General features: G+C 38.4%; 1 protein-coding gene across 12 annotated transcripts; it reads left to right on the top strand.

Annotated features, from left to right (window-relative positions):
• Positions 1-1,443: 1,443 nt before the first annotated feature.
• On the top strand, positions 1,444-16,152 carry LOC146424818 (programmed cell death 1 ligand 2-like). 12 transcript variants are annotated; one of them, XM_085042141.1, is made up of 10 exons: positions 1,445-1,579; positions 1,654-1,726; positions 6,702-6,730; positions 7,515-7,594; positions 8,199-8,267; positions 9,563-9,925; positions 10,976-11,260; positions 12,645-12,785; positions 13,554-13,595; positions 15,700-16,152. In XM_085042141.1, the coding sequence occupies exons 5-10, from the start codon at positions 8,213-8,215 to the stop codon at positions 15,780-15,782; spliced, it is 969 nt and encodes a 322-aa protein (XP_084898267.1). In that variant the 5' UTR covers positions 1,445-1,579; positions 1,654-1,726; positions 6,702-6,730; positions 7,515-7,594; positions 8,199-8,212; the 3' UTR covers positions 15,783-16,152. The 12 variants fall into 12 exon arrangements, with proteins under 12 accessions (XP_084898278.1, XP_084898267.1, XP_084898277.1 ...); XM_085042151.1 differs by lacking the exon at positions 15,700-16,152 and adding an exon at positions 13,974-15,665; XM_085042143.1 differs by having other exon boundaries at positions 1,477-1,572.
• The last annotated feature ends 8,656 nt before the right edge of the window (positions 16,153-24,808 follow it).

Genomic DNA, 24,808 nt, shown 5'->3' with positions numbered 1-24,808 from the left:
GCTGCCCCTCGCCCTGCCGCCCAGCCTGCCGCCATTATCCCCTGAGGCAGAGCTGAGCTCGCGCCACAGCGCCCCCTGCGGCTGCACGGAGTCACCGCACTGCCCTGCCCGGCCGGGAGCCAACAGCGCCCCTGCTGGCGCTGACTGTAACTGCACCAAGGAAGGTGTCCGGCAGCCCAGCGCAGCTGCCGCTGAGTTTCTGGTTTTGTTTGTTGTTGCTGCTGTGATTGTTGCTTGTTTGCCTTGTTATAGATACTAGTAAAGAACTGTTACTCCTTTTCCCATATCTTTGCCTGAAAGCCCTTGATTCCAAAGTTATTATAATTATTATAATAATTAGGAATTATTATAATAATTAGGAGGGAAGGCAGGGGTCATATTCTCTATTCTAAGGGAGATTTCTACCCTCCTTAACAGACACCTGTCTTTCAAACCATGACACACATGAAAAGCTTACAGAGGTAAAAATCAAGTAATGTAGCAGTGATTTTGCTGAACTGGTTTGCTCTGTACTAGGCAGTAGGAGACATAATTTCACAGTCTTAACCAGTCTGGAACTGTGAGGCAGAAGATCATCATGCATCATACCAAACCAGCTAGGATTCACAGGACTAAAGCTACAATCATTTTGTGTTTTGAGGTAGACCACAATTCTCCCAAGTGGTGATTAACTCACAGAAGACAAAAGAGTATGTGTTCTTCCCCTGTAGCATTAATGCATCCTAGAAACCTGAGAGAAATCTGTATGCTTTTTTATGTCTCCCACTCATGACGTCATCATAAATTAAAAGACAAAGTGATGAAAAATGAAGACATACATCCATTGGTAAAGCTGTTTAATAGAAGATAAATACTTTTATATTGGAAAGGAGATCTGTCAGTCACCTAATCCAATCTTCTGCTCAAAGCAGTGACATCTTAAAAAAAATGGGCCAGGCTTTGTCCTGTAAAGTATGGTGTATTTGTAAGGATGGAGATCCACACCCTCAATGGAGTGTTTGATTTGCCTCATAGTGGTTTTTTTTTTGTATGTAATAACATCAATTTAGATGAAAATTAAGAGGAAATGGGTTCTGCAAATACTAGGTAATTGCTTGAGGAATTCTTGTAAAATTAATATGTTGAAAACTAAGAAAATGTAACGATAGTTTCATGAATGCAGAACAGTCCTAGTAAATGCAAGTTCAGAAGCCAAGGCTGTACAGTGCTCTAAATGGTTATAAAGCCAGCAAAAAATCATGGGTGTAATCAAAAGCAGAATTTGAGCATATAAATTTTACAGAATGCTCTGTATAATTTTTTTGGATGTACATTCTCAGCAATGCAGAGAGCTGAGCTCAGCATACGTTTGCATGAAACTGAAACTGCTAACAATGTCCCGAGAAGTGTCTTTTTAACATAGTCAGTTTTTGTGACGTGAAGACTAAATAAGATCAGCCTACAAGCTGTGCTATTGGTGCATGTTATACACTGTCATGAGAGCTGGGTAGTTTCTGCTATTGTGAAAATAGGGTAGAGCTTTGAAAATCTTTGCTGTTACATGAATCAGATCCTCCCAATGACTGCATAAAGGTCTGATGTGAGTATAACACTGATAAACTGCACTTATGTTTATTGTATTTCTGACTGATGGATTGCAGATTTTTTTCCTAGATTCTGAAGATTTACTGAGTTTGTTTCCAATTTATTACTGGGACATAGACTCTGATTCTGCACAGGAGACTGGGTAAGTTCCAGATCCTAAAACACAGGGCCATATAACTTCAAACAAACCCTGATATGTTTAGAAGCTGAACCTGTCTTGCAACTGTATAATCTGCCATAGGCAAAGGCAGAGAAGTGGTGCTGGTGAACCTCTTCAGCTTATGTATGAGGATGTAGCTGTTAGTAACTATTTAATCCTGAATTTCAGGGATGAGTTGAATGAAGAAAAAGCCTCTGTATATAGTTGTAACTATATGCTCCTGTTTACTTTGTTTTAGTTGTTATTGACTCACTACTGGCAGCCAGGAGGTTGTTTTATTGTACAGCAAGTATGGAGGCTTTCACCTTCTGCATTCCAGAAGGAGCACAGGCTATGAAGACCAGAATTTCTTGTGCCTCTCTAAGAAGACTTTCTTTCTGTAGAAGTTGCAGATAGGAAAGAAAATTTGCAGTGTATCATGCCAGAATGTTAGCCTGTACTCAGTGCTGCTGCTAAGAGCTGAAAGTTCTTAGCATGTTCTATGGAATACACAATTGTCTTTTAAATGTAATAATGTTTTCTGTTACAAAATTTCATCCAAATTCTATCCTAGCATCTTTGTCAAAATAAAAATATTTGAGGTTGTATTAGAATGATTGTGTTTGACATGGAACAAAAAAAGTGACAGTGGAAAAGATACAACAAGTGATAGTTAAACAATGCAGAGAAAGTGAGAATTCCCAGATAGTGTGAGCAAAGGAGGAAGTGAGAAATTATATCTCTTCACCTGAAAGCTGAAGTGAGATGGAGAGCAGACTGAAATTATGCAAATTGGCTGTCACAGGCTGGGACAGCCAGGCCAGGCTGCAACATCACAAACAAAGTAATGGTCCCACCAATAAATTGACTGTGTAGTGAGGTGGGCAACAAGGGACTGGAAAAAGTGTGCAAAAAGAGGAAGAGCAGTAGGTGAGATGGTGTGTGGATAAGGTGGGTTGGAAAGAATGAGAGCAAAATATTATATCCACAGAATATACTGAGACAGGCTGGAGTAACAGACTTTGAGCAAATTTTAATATGCATGGTTAAGCTTTTTTATGGAATTCCTGAAATGAAAACAAAGTACTTTCTTTTTGATGGTGAGATATGTAACAGCTGTATTTGTATGGGGACTCTTTTTGTTCACTTTGTTGTTTATTTTCTGACATAGGATTTTAAAATTGTTTTAACTTTTTGCTTTGCTTTCTTTTTTTAAACTGGATCCTTCACTGAAAGTAAAATCGGCTTAGCCATTTCACAAGGATGTCAAAAATTGTGTCTTTCTGCACACATCAGAATGTTAGAAGGAAGCTTTTGGAAAAGAGTTTGCTTCCATTGCAAGATGCACAGAAGGCAAGGGAGTTTCAGAAAAAAAAAAAAAAAAAGCTTTTCAGAACAGAAAAAGACAAAACAAACAGTGGGACCGTATAATCTTTTGCAGTGTACCTAGGTGCATGAGAAGATAGTCTCTTTTCTAACTAAGTGAGCATAAAACTCCTTATCATGCAGGAAGATTCAAATGGAGCCAAGAAGGATGCCCTATTAACACAGCTTGATTGCTTCTGATTAAGATGAGTTTGTAATTTTGCAATATTTCCAGAGGGCACTGTGCTGTGCTTAGCATGGGTTCTAGCTTTGCAATACAATGAGACAGAGTGTAGCAGGAGAGGGACTAGGAAATGCATGGTCTGAGCTGATCTCAGCTCAGTAATGTTGCAGTCTGTCAGCAGCAGAGCAAAAGTGGTGAATGTAGGAGTGAACAGATCAATTGCAATGTTGGTGTTTCAAATCCATAGCAAAGTCTTCCAGCTCAGGATGTCTCACCAGTCTTTCAGACCACTTGCAATACCTTGTTTGCTAAAGTATACATGACACATGGTGTGGAGGTGGACACAGGCCAGCTGGCCAGCCTGGTGACATTTCCACCCTCCTAGCTCACAGCCATGGAGTTCAGTGTCCCCCCTTCCTTCCACTTTGTAAGAACACCTGTGTTATAGCTGCTAAAACTTGTCATGATCACATCATAAGTGCTGTCAATGAGATACCTCGGTCTGCAGGGAAATACAATACAAACAAGGGTCTGTCTACAGCACAAATTTAATTAAATTTTAATTAAAGTTTAAAGGGACCAAGTACCCTTTCCTTTGTCCTTTGCTCCTTTTATCTTTCAGAGTGAAATATGAGGGACTATTGTGAACTTCTGTGTTGATTTGACTTCTGCTGTACACCCAGAGAAAAGCTGGTGTGCTCGGAAGCTTGTTTAGCTTTTACAGCTGTTCTGATTATTCCAGTGGAAGTTATTGTCTAAAAACTCCCCTTGCCTAATGTTGCTAAGTTTCATTTTGTAGATGCTAAATTTGTTTACTGTTCTTAATCATCCATTTGCTGAATACAAATATTTTAATAGCTGAAATGGTGTTTCCAGGAAAGGGTTTTCCATGATTTATTAGACTGAATCAGTGGTCTGTGCCTCTGCTTGTTTTGTTTAGTGGACAGCACAAGGATTTTGTTCAGGATTCTTTGTTAAACTTGTGTTGAGAACAATCACAGAACTATGGAACCATAGAATGATTTCAGTTGGAAGGAACCTTTAAATGCCATCTACTCCAACCCCCCTGCAATGAGCAGGAGCAATCATAGCCAGGGTACTAACCAAAGGTAGCTCCAGAGAATCTTATACAAAGATGTTTCTTATACTTAAGAAAAGCATTATGATATGATCTTTCATGGGTGAAAGAAATAGGATTTAATTTACGTCATTCAGATGTGTGTTTCAATCTCTATTAGAGAGGAGTAGATTGCAAAGCATTTTGTGATTTTCATGTTCATTTGCTTAAAAAACTTCTCATAAACTCAACATAATGAACATTCTAAGAGTTGTCACTAACCAACACCAAACCAGTCTTAACTCTTATGACCACATTGGTGCCAACCTTAATTGCCAACTTGCTGTGGTTCACATGAGCATTTTCTGAAAACAAAATCCAGTAGTCATAACAATAAACACAAACAAAATAGGTCTGTACAAAGCACAGCCACTTAAGCGTACTATCCCAGCTTTTGCTCAAGGGCTCCATGGCTTAAGCATGTAGCAGTTTGATGTTTATATTTTGCCACCAGTTTCAGTTCCTGAGAGCATTCTTATAACATCCAGCTTTGTCAGAATATTTGCTTCTGTCTGTAGAATTGAATAAAGCTTATACATTATGCTTAAAATGGAATCATATCGTCACCTGGAACATACATCTTGTGCAGTTTGAAATAGGAATACTGAGTCTAAATTTTCTGAGGGAACAAGAAATATCATTTTCACTCCTTCTCAGAAGGATTTTGGACAATCACTTAAGAATTTATGTGAAGTCAAGCGTTTCATTGGCCAGAAGTTACCCTTTTTTTGAGACAAACGTTATAATCCCTCTGGATAGGTGAACTGGGGCCAGGACTAAAGCCACAGGCATGATTAACTGAATGAATCAAGAGGAGAAAAACAACAGTTAGTGTAGTTTCAATCTTTGGTGGAACTTTAGCAATTTATTAGCATTGCCATCTGGATTTCACTCAGCATTCACTAAGAAAACTTACCAGAATACGTTACTTGTTGGCCAATGAAAGCCAAGTATGGGTTTCAGCTTAGTACTTTCAGTAAAGCAAAAAAAGCTGTATAAAAAGATAAGATTATATTCCTCCTTTTGCACATTCATAGTCATAGTTATGTTTTCATTGTTCCCGTTCAGATTTTTAGTCTTGGGTCTTACATCTTCATTGAAACTATTGCAACTCATAAAAAGCCATGATGATCTTTAGATGTTTGATGTGATGCCTTTCACCACCTCAACTCTGCAAGGCTTATTCATATTAACTCTCATCATCATGCAGCACTGTGTGATACTTGTTTTTTCTTCTGCAGATTGGTCTGGGAAATCAATTTACTGCCTGGATCTAAATTGCTGTTGAAATGTCATGCAGCTTCTTATTGCTCTCAGATGTATATTTTCAATTCTTCACTTTGCTGCAAGAACCATTAAGTGCTGATTTTTATGGTGCAGTGTTCCTTTGTTTCATCCCTATGAATCATAGCAGACATATGACGAACACATTTTAGAAATGGCCTTTTGTTTAATGGAAAAAAAAGGCAGTGATGTGCATAAGCTTGTTAGGATAGCTGCGTGCATGGAATACTGCAGAGCAGGGCATGACATATGTTTTACAAAAAACAGGGAGAACATGAGGGTTATTCTGTAACAGCATGAGTGGTTGGTAGCGCAAGCTCAGAGGAAATCACCTTCCAGACGCAGGCGTTTCTATGGAAGTGTGTCAGGCGGCAGAGCCACATGATGAAGTTGCCTGGGTAGATTGCACTGAGGTTGCACAACAACTTGATGTCTGCTAGTGAGATCATGGAAATAAAGAAGGATGCCTTCTGGTGCAGATCCTCAATCTTTCTAATGTATATCCATGCTAATAAATCTTTGATCTTATACAGATCATTCCTGATTCCCACAAGCATTCCATGACTGCTTTCACTATCACAACTGAAAATGTTCTCACATTTGGGTCCTTTTGCATATTTATAGTATGTGTAATTCTCTTCTAATACTAATCCCTCTGGTCAGGCAAGACTTACTCTTACTTGACATTTAATAATTATGATTTCTATCTGCTGGGGCTTTGACTGTGTATCTTCTTGATTTTGTTGTATCTTTTTACTCTCAGTAACAGGTGTATTTTAAAAAATCCCATCCCCTACATAATAAAATAAACATGCTCTGCATTCTCAGTGTAGTCTGAGTTGTATCTTTTTACTCTCAGTAACACGTGTATTTTAAAAAATCCCATCGCCTACATAATAAAATAAACATGCTCTGCATTCTCAGTGTAGTCTGAGTTATAAAAAGAGAGTAGATTACCTCAAATGTCTCACATAAGGTTAATCCAGGGACCTAAATATTAATGTGAAATACTCTTTTATTCTTTTCAGTTCTTCTGCTTATGTCCACCTGCTTCAAGGTAAGCTGTGTGGAGAAGTGAGCACAGCAGGAGACTGAGGATGGTAAACAGTAACAGTCTTTACTTCTGCATCCAGAAAAAAGAGATACTGATAATATGTATTAGCTCCTTTCCCACACAGCCAAAGCAATTATGATTCATCCCATATTAAGTAGTGATGGACTCAGTCAGGTAAAGGCAACTAGCTTTCATTTACATGTAATAGGTCTGCTTACAGTAGTTCGCATATAAACCTTTATTTGTGACATCATATGATTAAGGTCTAAATTTCCAGGAAAAGTCCCATAATTTTAGCTGCTAATTTGATAACTTTGAGCCCCACTTTCCAAGACACTGAGAGCTCAAGGGTGGAAGCAATGAGAGAAATGCAACCTCCAAGAAAACTGGAACCAGAATATTTGGAGCTGAGCCCACAAAAGAATAAGGAAGTAAAATTAAACCACTCCTCCAATAAGTCTAGCTCTGGGGAAGTAAAAATTTGCTCCTTCTCTTATCTACTTCCTTGTAGCTTATTTCTGGGTCTTATTCACTAACTTTTTTTTCAGATTATACTGTATGTTAGCAAACTTGATTCAAAGTAATTCTTCCTTCTTTTCTATTATCTCATTAGTTTTGTTATAAATTTTGCCCCCTGTATTTCTTTGTTGTTTGGTTGGGGTTTTTCCTCTTTTTAGTTATGTTGATCTATGTACAATAGTATGAAAAATATTTGATAATTTGCTTGCTACCAGAACAGGAATACACTCACTCTAAAACTGTACTTTCTCTTTTTGCATTATTCCAGAGCTCTTGGTTTACTATCAGTAACACACGGCACTTTGTACGTCAGGCACTGCCATATATAAAGTGAAAGAATTAGCAGCAGTAAGTCTTCATTCTAATCCTTTTTGAAGCAAACTTTAATTTACCCATCCTGAGATTTCCACTGCCTCACAATGTCTTCCAGATATTTCTTGGCCTTTAGGTTTAAGGCAATAAGAACCTGTGAAAAAACCCATGCAAAGCAGACTTGAAACAAAAGCAGGGTTAAAAATCTTGTAAACTAGATCAGGTGTTATTACAGGCAGTTAAAAAATCTGCTTGTGTTTGTTTATTAATCTCTTCTGTATGGGATAAGTCAATTGCAATTGATTATTACTCGTGGGTAGTAAAAAATGTCAAAGCATTTCCTTGTCAGACTATTTAAGACTGCCTGCAAGCTACAGATCCTGAAAATGTCTATGAGTGAAGTTGTGGAAATGGTTTATTTCCCTTTACTGCCACTGTTTCATTGCCATTGGTTCATATTCTTTGTGTGCGCATGGGTTGCTGTGAAAAGGATTTTCCTCGTTTCTGCTGGTAGCCTAGTGTTTTTTTCTATTTTTGCTGTTTATGAGCTGTGATGGATTTTAAAGGCTAACACAGTTCTGATCTGCTTCAGCAGATGGTAGTTGTTGCGAGTTCTAATGCAATCCTACTTTTGTTTCAGATCCACCTGAGAAAATGTCCCAGATCCTCACACTGCTGTTGCTGAAAACACAGCTCTTCATGGTTTCAGGTAAGAGAAACTGCCTTTCAGTTTCACCAGCAGAACCAAAGAAGCCCTCAGTACTTGGGCCTAAGCACCTCCAGCAATACTAGCTGACTGGTCAGTAATATCTGGAGCCTCTGCTTTCCAACATTTCACAGAAGGCACTGGCACCACCTGAGCACAGGACAGGTGTCTGTCACTTTCAACATCAGGCTTCTTTACCACCTTCTGTGCTGGCAGCTGAGGTGTCCAGCATCAGTGGGCATGGCTGTGTGAAGGAGGATGACCAAAGCAACCCAGGCTCATTGGGAAACAGAAAAACCTCAGTGTGAGGCTGAATGAAGTAAAACAATTTATGTTCCTCTGTCCATGCCTGTAGCAGTATCTCCTTGGCTAAGACCCAGAAGCAGCTTGGCACTTTTTCACAAAACTTTTTCCCTCATTGCAGTTATATTAGAGTGAATAAACAGATATTGCTAAAGGGAACTGGAGGTTTCCCTGTAAGTATTTCACAGACACATGGAATAAAAGGAATGCATAAACAGTTGCATGGACTTCTCTTTGGCATGTTGTTACCAATACTTTCAAGTGCACTTGAATTAGATATACCCGTATGTGGTACATCCAATATGGAAAGTAGTAACAAGGTATATTGAATGATGTATTGTAAGTAATTCTGCTACATCAAGTACACTTTAAAAATGGCAAACTCTTCATAACAATATGAATTTCAAATTGGGTGAATGTTTAAGAATATGTTGATATATTTTCTGTAACACTGTTGCACGTATCTGAGAAAATGCATGGGATCAAATCATATTCACATGGTTGCAGGCTTGTAAATGCTACATAGCAATTCTTCCAAGCTATATGTGTTTATCCAGTTTCTTTTTGCAAAGGATAATTAAATTAGATTTACAATTTTCACAATTAATTGTTGCTTTTACCCCAATCTTATGGAGTAATTATGATGGTCTCTTAACATGTAAGAGACCATCATAATTTCATTAACATGGTCTCTGTTTAATCACTGGCTCAGCATTAAATTATTTATAAAATGTGGAAAAAAAGTTGCTCATTTTGCCCTCATCTTTCAGATTCTATAATGTATACGAAATGTAGATAATTTGCTATAATTACTATATGATAAAAATGTTAGTGTGAATATGAACAAGAAATGCTTAAAACGTTTAGTCAAACCAGTAACCGTATATCTGACTATCTGTATACAGTATACTATCTGACAGAGTTTTGTCCAAATTTAAAGAAAATCAGAACATATTTTAATGAAACAAATTAAACTGTTCTCTTTCCTCATGTAGCTTTATTTACAGTGGAAGTTCCTCAACAGCTCTACACTGCGGAGTATGGGAGCAATGTGACCATGGAATGCAGATTCCCTGTGAATGGCTCAATAGATCTAGGCCTCCTGACTGTTGTTTGGGAGCAGAAAAGACAGGACAGGTTGAAATCAAAAGAGGTGTACACACTCCGCAATGGGAAGGCACTCCCTTCATCCCAACATCCTGATTACATAGGAAGAGCATCACTTCTGCACAGTGAACTGAAGTTGGGACGAGCCATCCTTCAGATCACCAACGTGAAGATCACAGATGCAGGATCATACCTTTGTCTCATTGACTACCAGGGTGCGGACTACAAGTACATTACTTTGGAAGTAAAAGGTGAGTGGTTACATTGAATATAAGTGTATACTCATTGAGATGTCTCTACTAAACTCCTACAAGCTTGCAGAAATAGATTAATTTAAGGAATTTGTTTCTAGTTCTCTCACCAAGACCTTGTGCTCAGCCCCCAGCTGAGCCAAAGCAGTTGTTGTAGTGCTGGCTAGACTTTGGTTCAACAGCCCCTGGTGCCAGAGAGGGACACCATCGGTTCTCCTTCCATCCTTCCTTTCTCCTCCTTTTCACACCCTCTTCTCCAGTGCCAACACCTCCCTCCTCTCATCTGATCCCCTGCCTTGTTTGGCCACCTAGGGTCATTCCCAGAAGTTTCTCAGACATGCTTTGATATACTTATGTACCCTGCTGCAATTACCCAAGTGGCTGGGAACTCCCCAAGTACCTGCAACTCCCAGAGCAAGGACATGTGATTTTCTGTGTTTATAGAAGGCAAATGGGCATTAGTAATAAAGGAATATGTTACTGGACAGCCTTACAGACCAGACCTTTGAAACATTTCTGGTGTTTCCCACGAACTGCATGTCTGTGTGATACAAGGCAGCATTTGTTTCCTACTCAGACATTTAAATAACGACTTTTACCAAATGCAAAAATGGACACAGACATTCTTAAGACCCACGCTGGTCTCTCTGAAAAGTCAATTTTGTTCTAATATGATGAAAATATCACACTGTTTATAAGTCATGGTAAAACAAACATGAAAATCTACCTTTTTCTTGAAGTGGCATATTTAAAAAGTGAAAATAGAGTCCCATAAGACTTCCCCTGTGTCCTCCGTCTTGATAAATTATAAATTGTCATCTGCTACCTTGCAGACAAACAAGTACTGGAATGTGTTCTGTTGCTGTAGGCATTGTAAGGACTGAATAATGAATTTTGCATTGTTCTACAAAACACCCTTCATGATTTTAAATAAGTGTCTCAGAGATACAGTCATGAAAAATAGATGGCATTAAAGGGAAAGAGGAAGAGTGAAGTGGGAAACTGACTATTGTTGCATACAACAATTTCACTCAACAACTTCTTATGCAGCATCTTACAAGCGAATAAACACTCAAGTAATGAGAAAACCAGGTGAAGACAAGTTTGTTTTTATGTGCCAGTCAGAAGGCTTTCCTCTGGCAGAGGTTTTCTGGCAAAACGAGAAGAGCTTCAATCTCAGTGGACCTGCAAATACCACCTATACGCTGACAGCAGACGGCCTCTACAATGTCACCAGCATCTTGACATTCAAACCAAATACGAGCGAGAACTACACCTGTGTCTTCTGGAATAAAAAATTGAATGGAGAAACTTCAGCTCACATTTCCACTTTAGGTTTGTATGACCTTGAACTTGTACGACAGAGAGTGTTCATACGCACACCATGTGCTGTGGTCCCTCACTGGAGCTCAGTTCTAGAAATAAGGGTAATACTAATTCTTAGGAAACTAAATAAATCAGTGTTATTAATGACTTTGAAGTCTCAGCTGGCATACACTCCAACAAGTCAGTCTGTATTTTTATATACATTTTAATTTTAGGATATCTTTCATTATTTTCCTGCCAGCACAGAGGGAATTTTTTCAGCTGCATGAATCCTGATAGACTCCTAATTAATTGCTCTATTTTGTTGTATGTCCTAACTTCGGTGAGGCTTTTGACACTGTTTCCCATAACATCCTCACAGGTAGGCTCAGGAAATGTGGGTTAGATGAACAGACAGTGAAATGGATCAAAAACTGGCTGAATAACAGAGTCCAGAGGGTCGTGATCAGAGGAATCGAATCCAGTTGGAGGCCTGCTGTCAGTGACATTCCCCAAGGATAAATACTGGGCCCGGGCTTATTCAATTTGTTTATCAACAGCCTGGACAAAGGAATCAAACGAATTCTTCATGGGTTAGCTGGTGACACCAAACTGGGGGGAGTGGCTGATACACCTGAAGGCTGTGCTGCCATTCCGTGGAACTTTGTCTGGCTGGAGAGTTGGGCAGAGAGAAACCTAATGAGGGTCAGTTGAGTGTAAGGTCCTGTACCCAGGGAGGAACTACCTCAAGTGCCAGCACATGCTGGGGGCTGACCTACTGGGAAGCAATTCTGCAGAGAAGGACCTGGGATTCCTGGTGGACAACAAGCTGTCCATGAGCCAGCAGTGTGTCCTTGTGGCCAAGATGGCCAATGGTATCCTGAGGTGCATTAGCAGGAGCACTGACAGGTTGAGGAGGTGATCTTGCCCCTCTACTCAGCCCTAATGAGGCCACACCTTGAGTGGTGTGCCCAGCTGTGGGCTCCTCAAGACACAACAGAGAAGGAGGTATCAGAGATGGTTCAGTGAAAGCCACAGGGATGATGAGGGATCTGAGTGTCTCTCTTATGAGGAGACACTGGGAGCTGAGCCTGTTTAGTCTGTAGAAGAGAAAACTGAGAGGGGATGTCATCAATAGATATAAATATTTCAAAGGCAGATGCCAAGAGGGTGGCATACAAATATGAGATATATGCCATACAAATGAGAGATTTGACTGTTTTTTTGTTAGGCTTTTTACAGGAATATTTTGGAAAAAAATTATTCATAAAACGAGTGTAAAACACTATGTTGACAAATTTTAAAAATCTTTTGTTCAGTCAGAGCAAGACTTTGGAGAAACAGAACCGAAAACTTGATAAAAAATGTCTGTTTTGCAAGTTATAAATTTATTTTCCTTTCATGTTTTTGACAGCTTTAATGAGTACACAGTATAGTGGACAAAAATTCCTGATCTCATTTATCATCCCCACATGTGTGACCGTAGCTGTCCTTTTCTCAGCAATAATAATATTTCAGAAGAGAAAAACATTCAAGAATGGGCAACCCAGAAGAGGTACATTTTATTTCAGATAGTGAAACTTTTCAGTATTTCTTTATTTTTTCCTGTGAACAACATTTTGGAAATGTTAGTAACTCTAGGCATGCTTGTGTGACTTTGGTAACATTTTATTTCTAGATTACAAGATGTTATAAAATGAGATCGTGGATTATTTGAGTTGGGTTTTATTTTTCCTCACCTTGTTGCCTGTGTGAAACAAGGTATACAGAAAGATAGATTTTAAAATTGACCAGTTAGTATTCTGTATAGACCACAAACTTTGGCTAGGGTAAGGAGGGCTGTAAAAGCATAGTTTGAACGGTGTTTTCTTCATAGCTACAGAGGCATTGTAGCTACAGCATATCACACTGAGGTTTTATTTTTCAATTCCATTAAGGCTCCAAAACTAAAATGGTGTGTGAGACAGGACTATCACAGTGTTTTTTCCCAGGTTGCATGTGCAGTAGTGCAAAAGTAATAACGTAAACAGACTGTTATTCTAGTATCTTCTTGCACATGAATAGACTCTAGTAAACCAGACAAATGTATTTACAGTCATGAAAGGAAAGTCTTAACATTATGACTTCAGAATTTGGTTCAAGTTTTGTAAAAGAAAAGAAACATAGAGAAGTTTACTTATTTAGTATGACTTAGTAATAAACTTGATTGTGCTTACAGCTCAGTTAAATCTAAACATTTGTTGAATTTTATTGTTTCTTTCAAATCTAAAAATGCTTAAGCTAAATTTGTGTGTATTTACTTTTTATAATTTGTGTGTATTAGACAGGAAAAGAAAACTGAACCCTAACATGAAAGATGAGAAAAGTAAGTCATACAGGATTTTTTTTTAAATTTACATTTACAGAGTTTCCTTTCTTACATCTAAAATATTTTTTTAAATGTAGATTGCAACCTAAATAATGTTACATCAAAATAGAGGATAGTTTTGAATTTCAATTCACTTTTTCGTAAGTTTTTAAAAAATGCAGGTTCTAAAGTTTTGACTTTCTCTTGGTCAATGTAAATGTTTATAAATATTGGTTCCCTTTCACTGAGATACCAGTAGCTTGCATACACAGCTGAGCACATTGGTCTGTATAGTAACTGGAGTAGTCTTGGCTTAGAGGGATACTCTCAGAAAGCTGGTTATTTTGGAAAACATCAAGATTTTTGTGGTAATAGTCTGTTATACTTTTGAATCAGGCTACAGGTTTTAACAACGAATAAAATGATACCTCATTTATCTGGAATATTGTATAATCTCCTGGGCTACTTTGCATTTCATGAGCACCTGACTTGCCTGGACATCCAGGAATTTTTACATTGCAGAGGGAAGATAATACCTAAAAAACTGTCAGGATGCATCTAATTATTCTGTACTGAAATTGAACTGAGAAAAAAAGAAACCACCATAGAAAACTATAAAACAATATGGTAAGAAATGTCTTAGTACACCTTATATAAATCAGTTTTGTTACCTGTAGATAAAAATTTGACAGGTTAATGCTTTGTGACGAGAAAGGCTGTGGCCATTGTTAGGTACAGGGGTATTTGGTTCAGCCATAACTGCTTGGTGTCTGAGCAGACCCTCACACAGCCTATTGAGGTCAGCCCTGAGGCAGCCAAGGAGCACAAATGGAGTAAAATGGTGATAAAGCTGACCAAGTGGCCTGAAGAAAAAATACATATCAATTTTTGGACACAGAGACAACACAGGGCTTTTCCAAGGACAGGATTTATTTGAGAATCCACCCATGTTTCTTGCTACTAAAAATATACATCAAGAAGTCACCAGCTTAAAAACTAAATTTTGTAGGTGGAAGCTGCAGATTGGATGAAGAGGGCATGAATTCACAAATTTCTAAATCACCTCAGGTTGTCATGCTTGCATCTTAACTGTAACTGTCCAATCCACTGCAATATTACAGTCAAAATAACACTTTCAGAAAGACAATTTCACCTTTCAGAAATCAACACTTGCAGTAGCCAAAAGCTCATTCTTATTTTTCACGTGACAGTGTGAAACTTTAGTGGCATCATGCCATGCACTAGTGAACACAAGCTCAAGGCAAGCAGCATTTTGGAGGACAGCGTTTGTGCATGTCTGGACAAAATTCCAGTGCACATTGACTGAGCATAGCTTGGCTTCTCCTGGCTTTTTCTATTAATTTTCTAGAATTTTTCCACTTTGTAGGCCATAGCCTCCCCTGTGCACTTTGTGAAATGAAAAATTAAAGGCGACAAGGGTGCTCTTTGTGGTTTTGTTTTACTTCTTCATTTAATTAAAAAAAAATTTATGCAACATGCAGTAAGTCAGATGACAAACATTTCTATTTCTCAGCACCATATATTTTTAAGAAACACTGGAAAGAACCTTTTTCCATGATGAGTAGATAGCTGAAGCATAAAAGCCACAGATACTTTACCAGAGTGCCTTGGAAATGACCCATACACTCTTGGTTACAGGAACAAGGATTGTTAATGTTACCAGTTACAGCTCAAGCTGTATCAAAACTGGCTATGTAGGACATTTGAACTCATCACTGAAGTCCCAGTTCTGCACACTTTTAATCACATGCATAGATTTACTGACAATCATTCCCATGGATGCTCTCTAAACAGGTTTCAGTTTTGTTATTTCATTTATATGGCTGAAAGTAAGTGATAGCTTTGTTGTCATAGAAAATTCAGAATTTGGACTACAGATAAGAGAGATAATTCTTTGCTTTGAAAAGATTGCAACAGAATGTTCTTGTAAATTATGACAGGTTTAAGGAGCTACTGTGACTTCAATATGACCCAGAAAAACTTGCATACAATGAAGACAGAGCTTTCATTCTTTACCACTCTGTTGTTAAATTCAGGCTTTTCATTTCCTTAAATCACTGCAGATTTTTAAACTAATACTGCTGCATTTTCTTTCTTTTAGGTGATGATTTTAACTCTCAGACTGAAGGTTTATACTTGTCAACCGTTGCAGCTTCAAGAGACAGTGGGATTGTGGGTCTGTGAAAAATCTTCATCTTACATGCCAGAATTTGCACTTCTTGTATCTGTTTTTGGGGACTTCAAAAGAAAATTATAGCACTTTAGCCTTGGGATAAACAGTGAACTCATGGGGATGTATTTGTGCTGCAGCAATGGAAAGCTATGCCTCATCAGATACCATGTCTTGAAGTTACTGAGAATTATGGTGTCATGAAATGTGGTTTACCACTGTGAAGAGGTCATCTGAGTGCTTTTGATACACTTTACTTTTGGACTTACTGTTGCTCAAGGGATTTATTTTTTTTTAAGAATGCCTTTATTAACTGTGCCAGTCTCAGGAATGGTGCTTGGATTCAAACATCTTGTGGAATTTGAATAAAAGCTGTAAATGCTATCTTATGTCAATCATATTTCAGGTAGAAACATTATATGCCCATATCCCATTTCCACATTTTCTAACACATTAAACTGGAAATTACCACAAGTGCCCACTATCATGCCAACATCTAGAAGATATTTCACATCACAAGAGCAATAAGAGGTTGAAATTAAATCAAAGGACAGACTTAAAAAAAAAGAAAAAAGTCCCAATACCACCAGTAAATAAACATCATGTCACATAAGAGAATTTTTGTGCCTATGTAAAACCCCACAAGTAAGTCAGGTAAAAAAAACATAAACTGTGATGTTGTGTTACATGACAGTAAGAAGTTTCAAATTTTAGCTGATTATTCAACAGAATTTTCCTTAGGAGGAACTTGGAAGCAAAAGTGAAAATTAAGCTCAAACAGATTTCTGTGCTGGTTATTTTTAAACAGTAATTTTGCCTTTCTTCAGAGAAGGAGATGATTCTTTTCCATGTGAGGCTGCTTTACTTCCTAATACTGGAACACCTGATTTGAAAAAACATCCAAAATTAAACAACTTTACCTCTTAGATAGTTACCAGATAGTGAAGCAAGGGCACTGGATAAGATTTGTCATATTTTTTTGAAAGAGCAGTGGCTTTGGTAAGCTGTGTTTTCTGCTAAAAGAGATGTAACAAGATTGAAGAAAGGTCTTCACATGGAAGCTGCTTCTGTCATTATCTTGCTCTTAGAAGTGTGCCACTGGTTAAGGTTTCTTCATAGCACTTGCTCTGAATTTGGATAGAAACTACTTCTCCAGTGTCACTTTGCAGCTATTTATTCCAGCAAGAAGTGGACCCACAGTGCTGCTGTGAGACTAGGATAGCAGCATTCACTCTCCATTGTTTCACCAGAAGAGGTGACCTTAAAAAGCAGGACTGTCATTGATTTTACTTGTGGAAAAGAAAAACTAATCTCTCTCTGACATCATGTCTCATTTAATATCTATGTATTGCACTTTCAATTACCGATTTGTAGCCATTGGATTCAGCTGAAACAAATCTGCACTAGACCTGCTATGTCTTATGTCCTGGCTGACATGGCAAATCAGGCAGATGTCAGAGAACCAGACAGCTTGTTGAAGCATTGCTTAGCTTAAGATGGAATAGCAGCTTGGGAACTGCCCTGGCTTGCACCATTTAGCAATATTTAAGGGTCAGTGCATAAGGTCAAGCAATTACTCCCTGTTACAGATTTGTACTCCACTGGAAACCGTGAGCCCTTCTGTCAGCAATGGTGAAAATCTAACTCACCATGTTCCTGAAAAACATGAATTTTGCATTTTTCTAATTATTTTTTCCTCATAATTTTGAAAGGGAAGTAATTAAAACCGAATTTATGGATGAACATAAATAATACATCACAGCCTTTGCAATTAGATTACGGTAATTATCATTGTTCCTTACTGAAATGGAAGTCATCCTGTCATTATCTTCTACTGCTGAGTAGATGTTGCCTTGGTGTGGGCAGCAAAGAACAAGTGTGGGTAGCATTTCCTGCCCATTTTACTGGCATGGCAAACACTACCCTGCTTTCCCTTTTAACAGATTGTATACTGAAAGATTTCACCTGGCATCCCTAGGCAGAGGCAGTTCAGTTTTCCACAACACCCCCATGCCCTATCCACTCCATTTCATTATGAACAGAAAAATAGCACTGTTTACTACAATAACAATTAGAATACCTAGAAATGTATTTTGGCTCATGAGTTTCTATTTCCACCAGCTCTTGCTAGATGCTTATGAAGCTGACTGAGTATGTGAAAGTTAGCTTGTCAGCAGCTTGGCCAGTCTATATATGTCTATGAATTCATGCATGACTTGTTTTTTACTGTAAACCATTGAGCATATGATACGCGTGTGATACAATGAGTCTCTGTTCTTTCTGCTTCACATACTGTTTTACACGCTGTTATCTCCAAACAGCTGAAGCAAGTTTTTGCATACAGATGAACTGCCTTCAAAATGTTTGAAGGGTTTGTGTTCTGTTTGGTTGGTTTTGGGTTGGTTTTTTTGTGGGGGTGGAGGGGGTTGGTTTATTGCTTTGCTTGTTTGGGGGTTTTTTTTGGTTGTTTTTTTTTATGTTGTTTTGTGTGTTTGTTGGGATTTTTTAAAAATTTGATTTGTTGGAATAAAATTATTAGGTATTTTTAGGGTTTGACCTTAAAGCTTGTACTGTCACCTGGCATTTTAGAATGGCATAGAGGATACGTCTTCTGATATGTACCACCTCTATTCATCTCTATACATTTGTCTCAACTAGGTGCATGTCACAAGAAATAGCATGTTAGTGTACCAGAAAAAGGTATAGACTCAATTGAAGTTGTAGAATGTTTGCGTGAAAACACTTGCAAAGAATCTACTCAGCAGTTTATAGTCATCCAAAACACAGTTCACCAGACCTTAATGATGACCATTTTTCACAAGCAAGCAGAGAAAAATTTTGTATTAAGTATTTCATTTTTTCTGGTATACATAATGAAAACCTGCTTTTTCAATCCACTGACCTGCTTTGCTATGCATGAGGGAGGCACATGCCGTTGTAGCACAGGAGAGACTGGCAAATTGGGTGATCAGTCTTCTGCCCATTCCTCACCTCTGCTATCTACCAGAGATTTTAAGGGCCCACAGTAAGTTTATTTCATCTTTCCTACAAACACAACATTTTTAGCTGCTGTGAGCTGCACCTTGGACTATGATTATGAGCATAGAGCAGAGAAAGGTTAGCTGTTTTGTACCTAGCTCACTTTTGTCCTGGTAGCAGCCTAAACCCATTCAATTTTCTTGATTCCCATTAGTGCAGACATGACTGAAAGCAACAGTTAACATCAAGAAGGTTAATATCTCTGGAAAAAGACTGAAGTGGAGGAGGTATTTCTAATTGCCAGTTGAAATGCCTTTCAAGACTTGGTTGTGTGCATACTAGAAAACCACCAGCTGATTCTGACCACGGGAGAAATTGGAAATGCCTTTAAAATTTTGGCTGTCAAGAAACCCCTATTCTTTCTTACGAAATACTGCAGTCATCTTTTCTTGAAGAATTTCTTTTTTTTATCTGACAGAACCATACTGCTTGCCACCAAAACCATTATCTACCTACTTCACAAAATAGTGACAGAGAATGGTTTTACAAGCCCCCTCTATAGTCACTATTACAGGAATAAGTCTAACTTTAAGCTCATCTTTTCTTTCTGTAGGGCTGGGAATCAACTAAGTGACCCTAAAGTCCCTTCTAACCCAAAGTGACCTTTGACTGTAAACTTGTTATTCAAATTAACTTCCACATCCTTTGTAACTATCTGGCTTTTCTTATGCTCTGATGAACGTACAGCCTGAAAGAATAGCCCCAGATCATGACTACCATCTGGTTCAACAAGATATCCGGGTTTTCCTGAGTGTATTGTCAAGTGTGCTCTGAAATACTTTTTTATAGCCACTGCTTGGTAATATTTCACTCAAACTCAATATGCAGCCATATGGTAAGAAGTAGCTGAAACAGGCAAGTGCCCTGCACAAACACTGTTAAAAGCTGACTTTAAAGACCTATTGAGTTCACTTTTGGTTTTATGTTCACTGCCTTTTCTCGGCAGCTAATGTTTGCTAACTCACAAACACCTTTCCTTAACGGGCTTTTCCAAGTGAGAAGTGAAATGTCTTCCATGCAAAGTCTGTATTAGAAACCTCTTTACATAAGGGAATGATGCAGTAGAAATTTGAAGTGAGTTTAAGCTCATTCCTTGCTCATTCCTTACACATGTGTTTTTCAAGCACAAAGGTGAGATGATTACCTGAGTCTTAGCTGGTGAAGATGGGGCTTTCTCTGGTGAGCAGGGGAATCTATCTAGTGAGAAATTTGGGGTTCTAATCACAACATTGCTAGCAAGAGGATTTCTGTGCCACTGACCAACAGTATTTGTGTATGAAACCTTTTTTCAGGTGAGTAACTTTTTACAGAAGTAAAATAGGTAATTGCCAGTCAACTATGCAAACCTGGCAGAACAAAGAGCCTAAATATCAGTGAATAGACATATAAACTTGAGAAAGTCTCTGAAAAAGGAGAAGCTGTTGGTGGGAAAAGGGAACAGGAGAAGGTCAACAATTTTTTTCAAGAGAAACACAGAATGTTTGTGAAAATAATAAAGTCAGATGCAGCACTGTGAGCTTCAAAGAACTTCCCAGTTCATATAACGAGCTATAACTGCTGAGAGATGTTTCTTTACATCCCCAAAATATTGCAGCTCCAGTCCACAGATCTGCCTCACACTGGTGAGAAAACTGAGACAAGACAACTGTAAATTTATTGAGCAAAAGCAACATTTAGACCTCCACGCAAAGTCTTTGATCTTCTGTATGTTTGCCATGCACATACCTTATGCTTCTAAAGAGCTGTGAAGTAAAATGCAAACCACAGAGGGTAGACCTTGCTGAGATATTGGTTAAGATGTCAGAGGTTAGAGCCTGCTTCTGGACTAGTTAAATGCTGGCAACCACATGCAGAATCTGATTCAGCAAACCTAAGAGATGAAGAATCTGGTGAATTGCTACCTGTGAAGCTTATTTAAATGAAATTTCATAGGGGTGGATAAACATTACTATATCCTGTGACTGGGAACAATTTCTACCATCCCATACATTCTTCTCTTAACTAAAGTTTAACAGTTTAACTTCAGAAGAGACTACTCGCTCCATTGTTTTAATTACCACTATGTTGAAGTGTATGAAAAGAGTGTTTGGGTTCTTTAGACCCAGTGTCAAACTTCATTTCTACAAAGTTGTTCAGTTTTCCAAAACTAAAAATGTATATGATAATTGCTTTAAGAGAACAGAAAGTTAGTGCACCAGTCACCTCCACTGGGAAGAAGTTGCTTGGGTTGGATACTCCCAGGATTTCCACAATGCTGAATAGTACAATTGTACCCCAGACTGGAAAGATGAGGGTGGAAGAAGTCCAAGGCTGGGAAGCATTTCCTTGCTTCAGCCAAGGCAGCCTTGCACAAGGTGTACTGTGGAAGCCATTTCAGGGCATGAGCCAGCTCTGCTCAGTTAGTCACTGCCAACTTATCCAGTCTCTGATACCACAGACACAGTAATTCCAGAAGCCAAATTCTGCACTGGGATAATGTAACACTCTAGTGCTTCTGGGCGACTGGTTACCATCTCAAACATCGAGATTTAGTTGTGAATTTGGCCTGACAGGAGAATTGCTCATGGGCAGAAGCTAAAAGTATCTTGACTCAAATATGGAAAGCTATGAAGGATTGTAGGAAGTGATTACTAAAATCAACTAGACAGACAAGACCACAGTCCCATGCAGAAAAGGCCAAGGATTTTCTCCAGAAAAAGGTCATCATTTGTGCATCTGCTCTGTGCTAGGTCTCAATAAAAGTAATGAATTTTCTGTTGAACTGCATATTTTGAGCTTCATTCACCAATTGATATGCCTCAGGTACCATAGAAGAATGCTCTGCCGAGAGTGGGGGTAAGTCACCTTGAACAATATCTTATTTGAAAAAGCCATCAGTGATGGATGGAGGACAGGGTGCACACTGCTTTTGGTACTAAAGAATGCTGAAACCAGCCTGACTTACCAATTCTGAATTTACACATTCTGAGGAAAAACAATGTTTCCTGGCAAGCTGGCTGTGGTGATACAACACTCCTGATAAAAGAATCAGTGGTATTACTAGTAACTTATCTAAACCTGACACAGCTGGCCTGGAGACATTTGACTGACAGTCACTTCACTCTGTAAAAGCTCTGTTCCACTTTAAAATGCTAGGATCTTCTAACACACTCCTTCTCAGAGTGTGTGTGGAGATTTCTCCCTTGAATTGGAACAGCCCTCATGGTTAGTTCCCATGGCTAAGCAAGAGAAGTATCCACAGTCATTGGTATACGTGTGGAACATCAATAGCTACTTATTTATTATTTTGCTAGCTTTAATATAACTGCTTCAATATTACTTCAATAAGTAGTGCACCATATTTAATACTTACAGCTATATATTCTGAGGAAGATTTTTTTGTCTAATCATCATCATCATCATCAATTTGAAGAAATAGTTTATTTATACGAATATATTTGGTTTCTCATCCTTAATAGTTGAGGACAAAGTCAAATAAAGGTTTAACTATACCTATGTAACCCTTTACTTATAAAGGAGTAAGTATAAAGCATAATATAAACAGAAAAGAGTAAGCAGAATATAAAGCGATAAACAGTTGACCAAGTGTGCGGCTAGGATTGGATCCAGCCACACCAAGACTCCTCTCTGAGAAGGAGTTTAGGAAGCACATAGATCCTTTCTGCACTCAAAGGAAGGGTCTCCTTGATAAACCTTGTCCAAAGCTTCCATTCTGCCCATGACAGGTACCATGCTGTCAGTAACAGCAGCACAACTGCACATACGACTTAGCTGCAGTTCTAGGCTACACACATAACATATGTTATTTCAAAACATAATCATAACAGATAATTAAGCTTCCTGTTTCCAAGCCTGCATAGCCTTTTTTTTTTGTTGTTGTTGTTGTTGTTGTTGTTGCCCTTCGTGTAGTATTTGAGTACTCCTTGCATTTTGCCTGCCTGTGCAAGTGAAGACAGGACTGTTGTTAAGCAACACGTTATCTCACATAGGTTACGGGAGAAAGAGTCCTCCAGGATGGAAGAGAATTGCTTAGAACACAATAGTGGCTGGGAGACAAAGGTAAAAAAAGTGGCTGTATGCTAAATGCACTGTAGAGACTACATTTCTTGAGAGTTTTAAGGAAGGGAGACTCAGAAGAAGCTTTTCAGTTAAAGTGGTAGAGCAAAACATTTACAGCATGGAGCCCAGTAAGTTTATGAAAGGGATTGTATGACTTGAGTCTTGTGACATTGGTCTCCTGGACATGGCAATCATGAGACCTTCCCCAACTCTGTGGTCCTGTTTTAAAGATCACAGAAACCCTTTTTAACACAACCTGAGATCTATACCTGTGAGGACACTAGAGCCTTCCTGGAGCTGTTACTTTTGAGACACTGTTTTCCACCAGTAAGCCTTGCCTGTAATTGTTTTCTTTCATAACTACCTTTAAAAAACAAGAGTAACAAGCTGTAGTTAGCCATGACTGACCCCCCTCTCAGAAACTCTTACTGCGTAAGCTTTAAATCAAAGAAAATGTCTTGTTTTAATAAAAAAGTTTTTACTTTGGAGTCTGGCCAGACACTTGGTGAAATCTGGGGTTTATCCAGAAGAACAAAAACACGTAAACTTTCTTTGATACATGTTGAAACCTTGTAATGAAAAACAGTTCTCATCTTGCAAAGTCATGAAGCAAATGCTCTAGTAAAGAGGCTACTGCTGGCTTAGAAAACAGCTTCGCAGCAAAAATAAGGAAAAGGTAAAATAAGTTAAACTGTTCTTCAGCCTTATGTAGCTATGCATAGCTAAATGGTCAAGCCTACTCCACACCAGCCTTTAACTTCATTGCTGTCTGACAGTGTGAGCTGTTGTACAGAGTACAGGTATGAGTTACTGCCCTGCGCGTGGCTCTGCTTCTGCAGGTGCTGGCCAGCTGACATGTGAGCTCATGCTGCTCGCAGGCACATGGCTGTTTGCACAACTGCGCTTTGTGCCATTAAGGTACACTCTGTGAAGACCAGCTACAAGACCAGATGAAACCAATTGTACCAGCATATCTGTGGGAGAAGTAGTGACACTACTTATTTTAAACCCTTCCTTGTGGCTGTGAACATCCCTGAAATGTTTAAAATTTTTAATTACATCCGAAAAGTCACAAGGAGATATGAAAACCAAAATGCGAGTAAGTTAGGGCATATGGCTTGTATTTTCAGCATAATTATTAGAATTTTTCCACTTCATTAGACTTAAGTTGAACTGTTATTTCTAGTAGTGTTTTAATAGGATACAATGCCTTCTAAAAACCCACTTTTCTTCAGGAAAAGAGAGGTTTTTCCTCCAGCTTTTGGTAGGCTAGGACAACACAATAAGATTGTGTTTGTTTTCCTCCAAAATCTTAGTAATTGTAGATAAGGTTGTGTCTGTTTTCCTCCAAAACCTTAATAACTGTAGATTTCAGTGCTGCAAGCTGCATTTTGATACATACAGAAGCACTCTGAAGTATGGCAGACTGTACTACAGCAAATGTACTTGAATGCACAGAGGTTCTTACCTGCGTTCATAAAGTATCTGTCCAAACACAAGGCCACACATCCCAGCATCACAGCACTGTATTTATTTGAATTTCTGACTTTGGGAAACAGTTGCAGGTAAAAGTAACACGAAAATAGCTGACTATATTTCTGAAAAAGAGTAACTACATTGAAAATTCTGATGGCTGCTTTCAGAAGGAACACGGTGGTCTATTTTGGCCCCATTTTCTATCCTGGGTGTGAGTTCACAAAAGAAGACTTCAAAAAGTGACTACTTTTTTGCACTGAATCTTGCTATTTGTCATCTGATCTATTTCACAAGAAGCAAGAATTTTCTGAGAATGAGATTTAATTAACTAACTTTGTGGTTTTTTAAGTGAAGCATCAACACAGTATCTCCTACCTGAGAATCTCAAAATATTTTCTAAATGTATTTTACTGATGGAGAAGGTAAGCATGTACCTAAATAACAACAGACTGAAGGATACCAAAGG

The sequence above is a fragment of the Lichenostomus cassidix genome, chromosome Z, assembly GCF_008360975.1.
Source record: "Lichenostomus cassidix isolate B80296 chromosome Z, HeHo_3.0, whole genome shotgun sequence".
Taxonomy (NCBI): Eukaryota; Metazoa; Chordata; class Aves; order Passeriformes; family Meliphagidae; genus Lichenostomus; species Lichenostomus cassidix.
The sequence above is the reverse complement of the archived record's forward strand: the minus strand, read 5'-3'. Positions and strand labels throughout refer to the sequence as shown.

Coding starts and splice junctions, on each gene's coding strand:
- LOC146424818 (XM_085042148.1), top strand. CDS start 8,213: ATGTCCCAGATCCTCACACTGCTGTTGCTGAAAACACAGCTCTTCATG. Junction 8,268..9,562: donor ACAGCTCTTCATGGTTTCAG/GTAAGAGAAACT, acceptor TTCCTCATGTAG/CTTTATTTACAGTGGAAGTT. Junction 12,786..13,553: donor GAATGGGCAACCCAGAAGAG/GTACATTTTATT, acceptor TGTGTGTATTAG/ACAGGAAAAGAAAACTGAAC.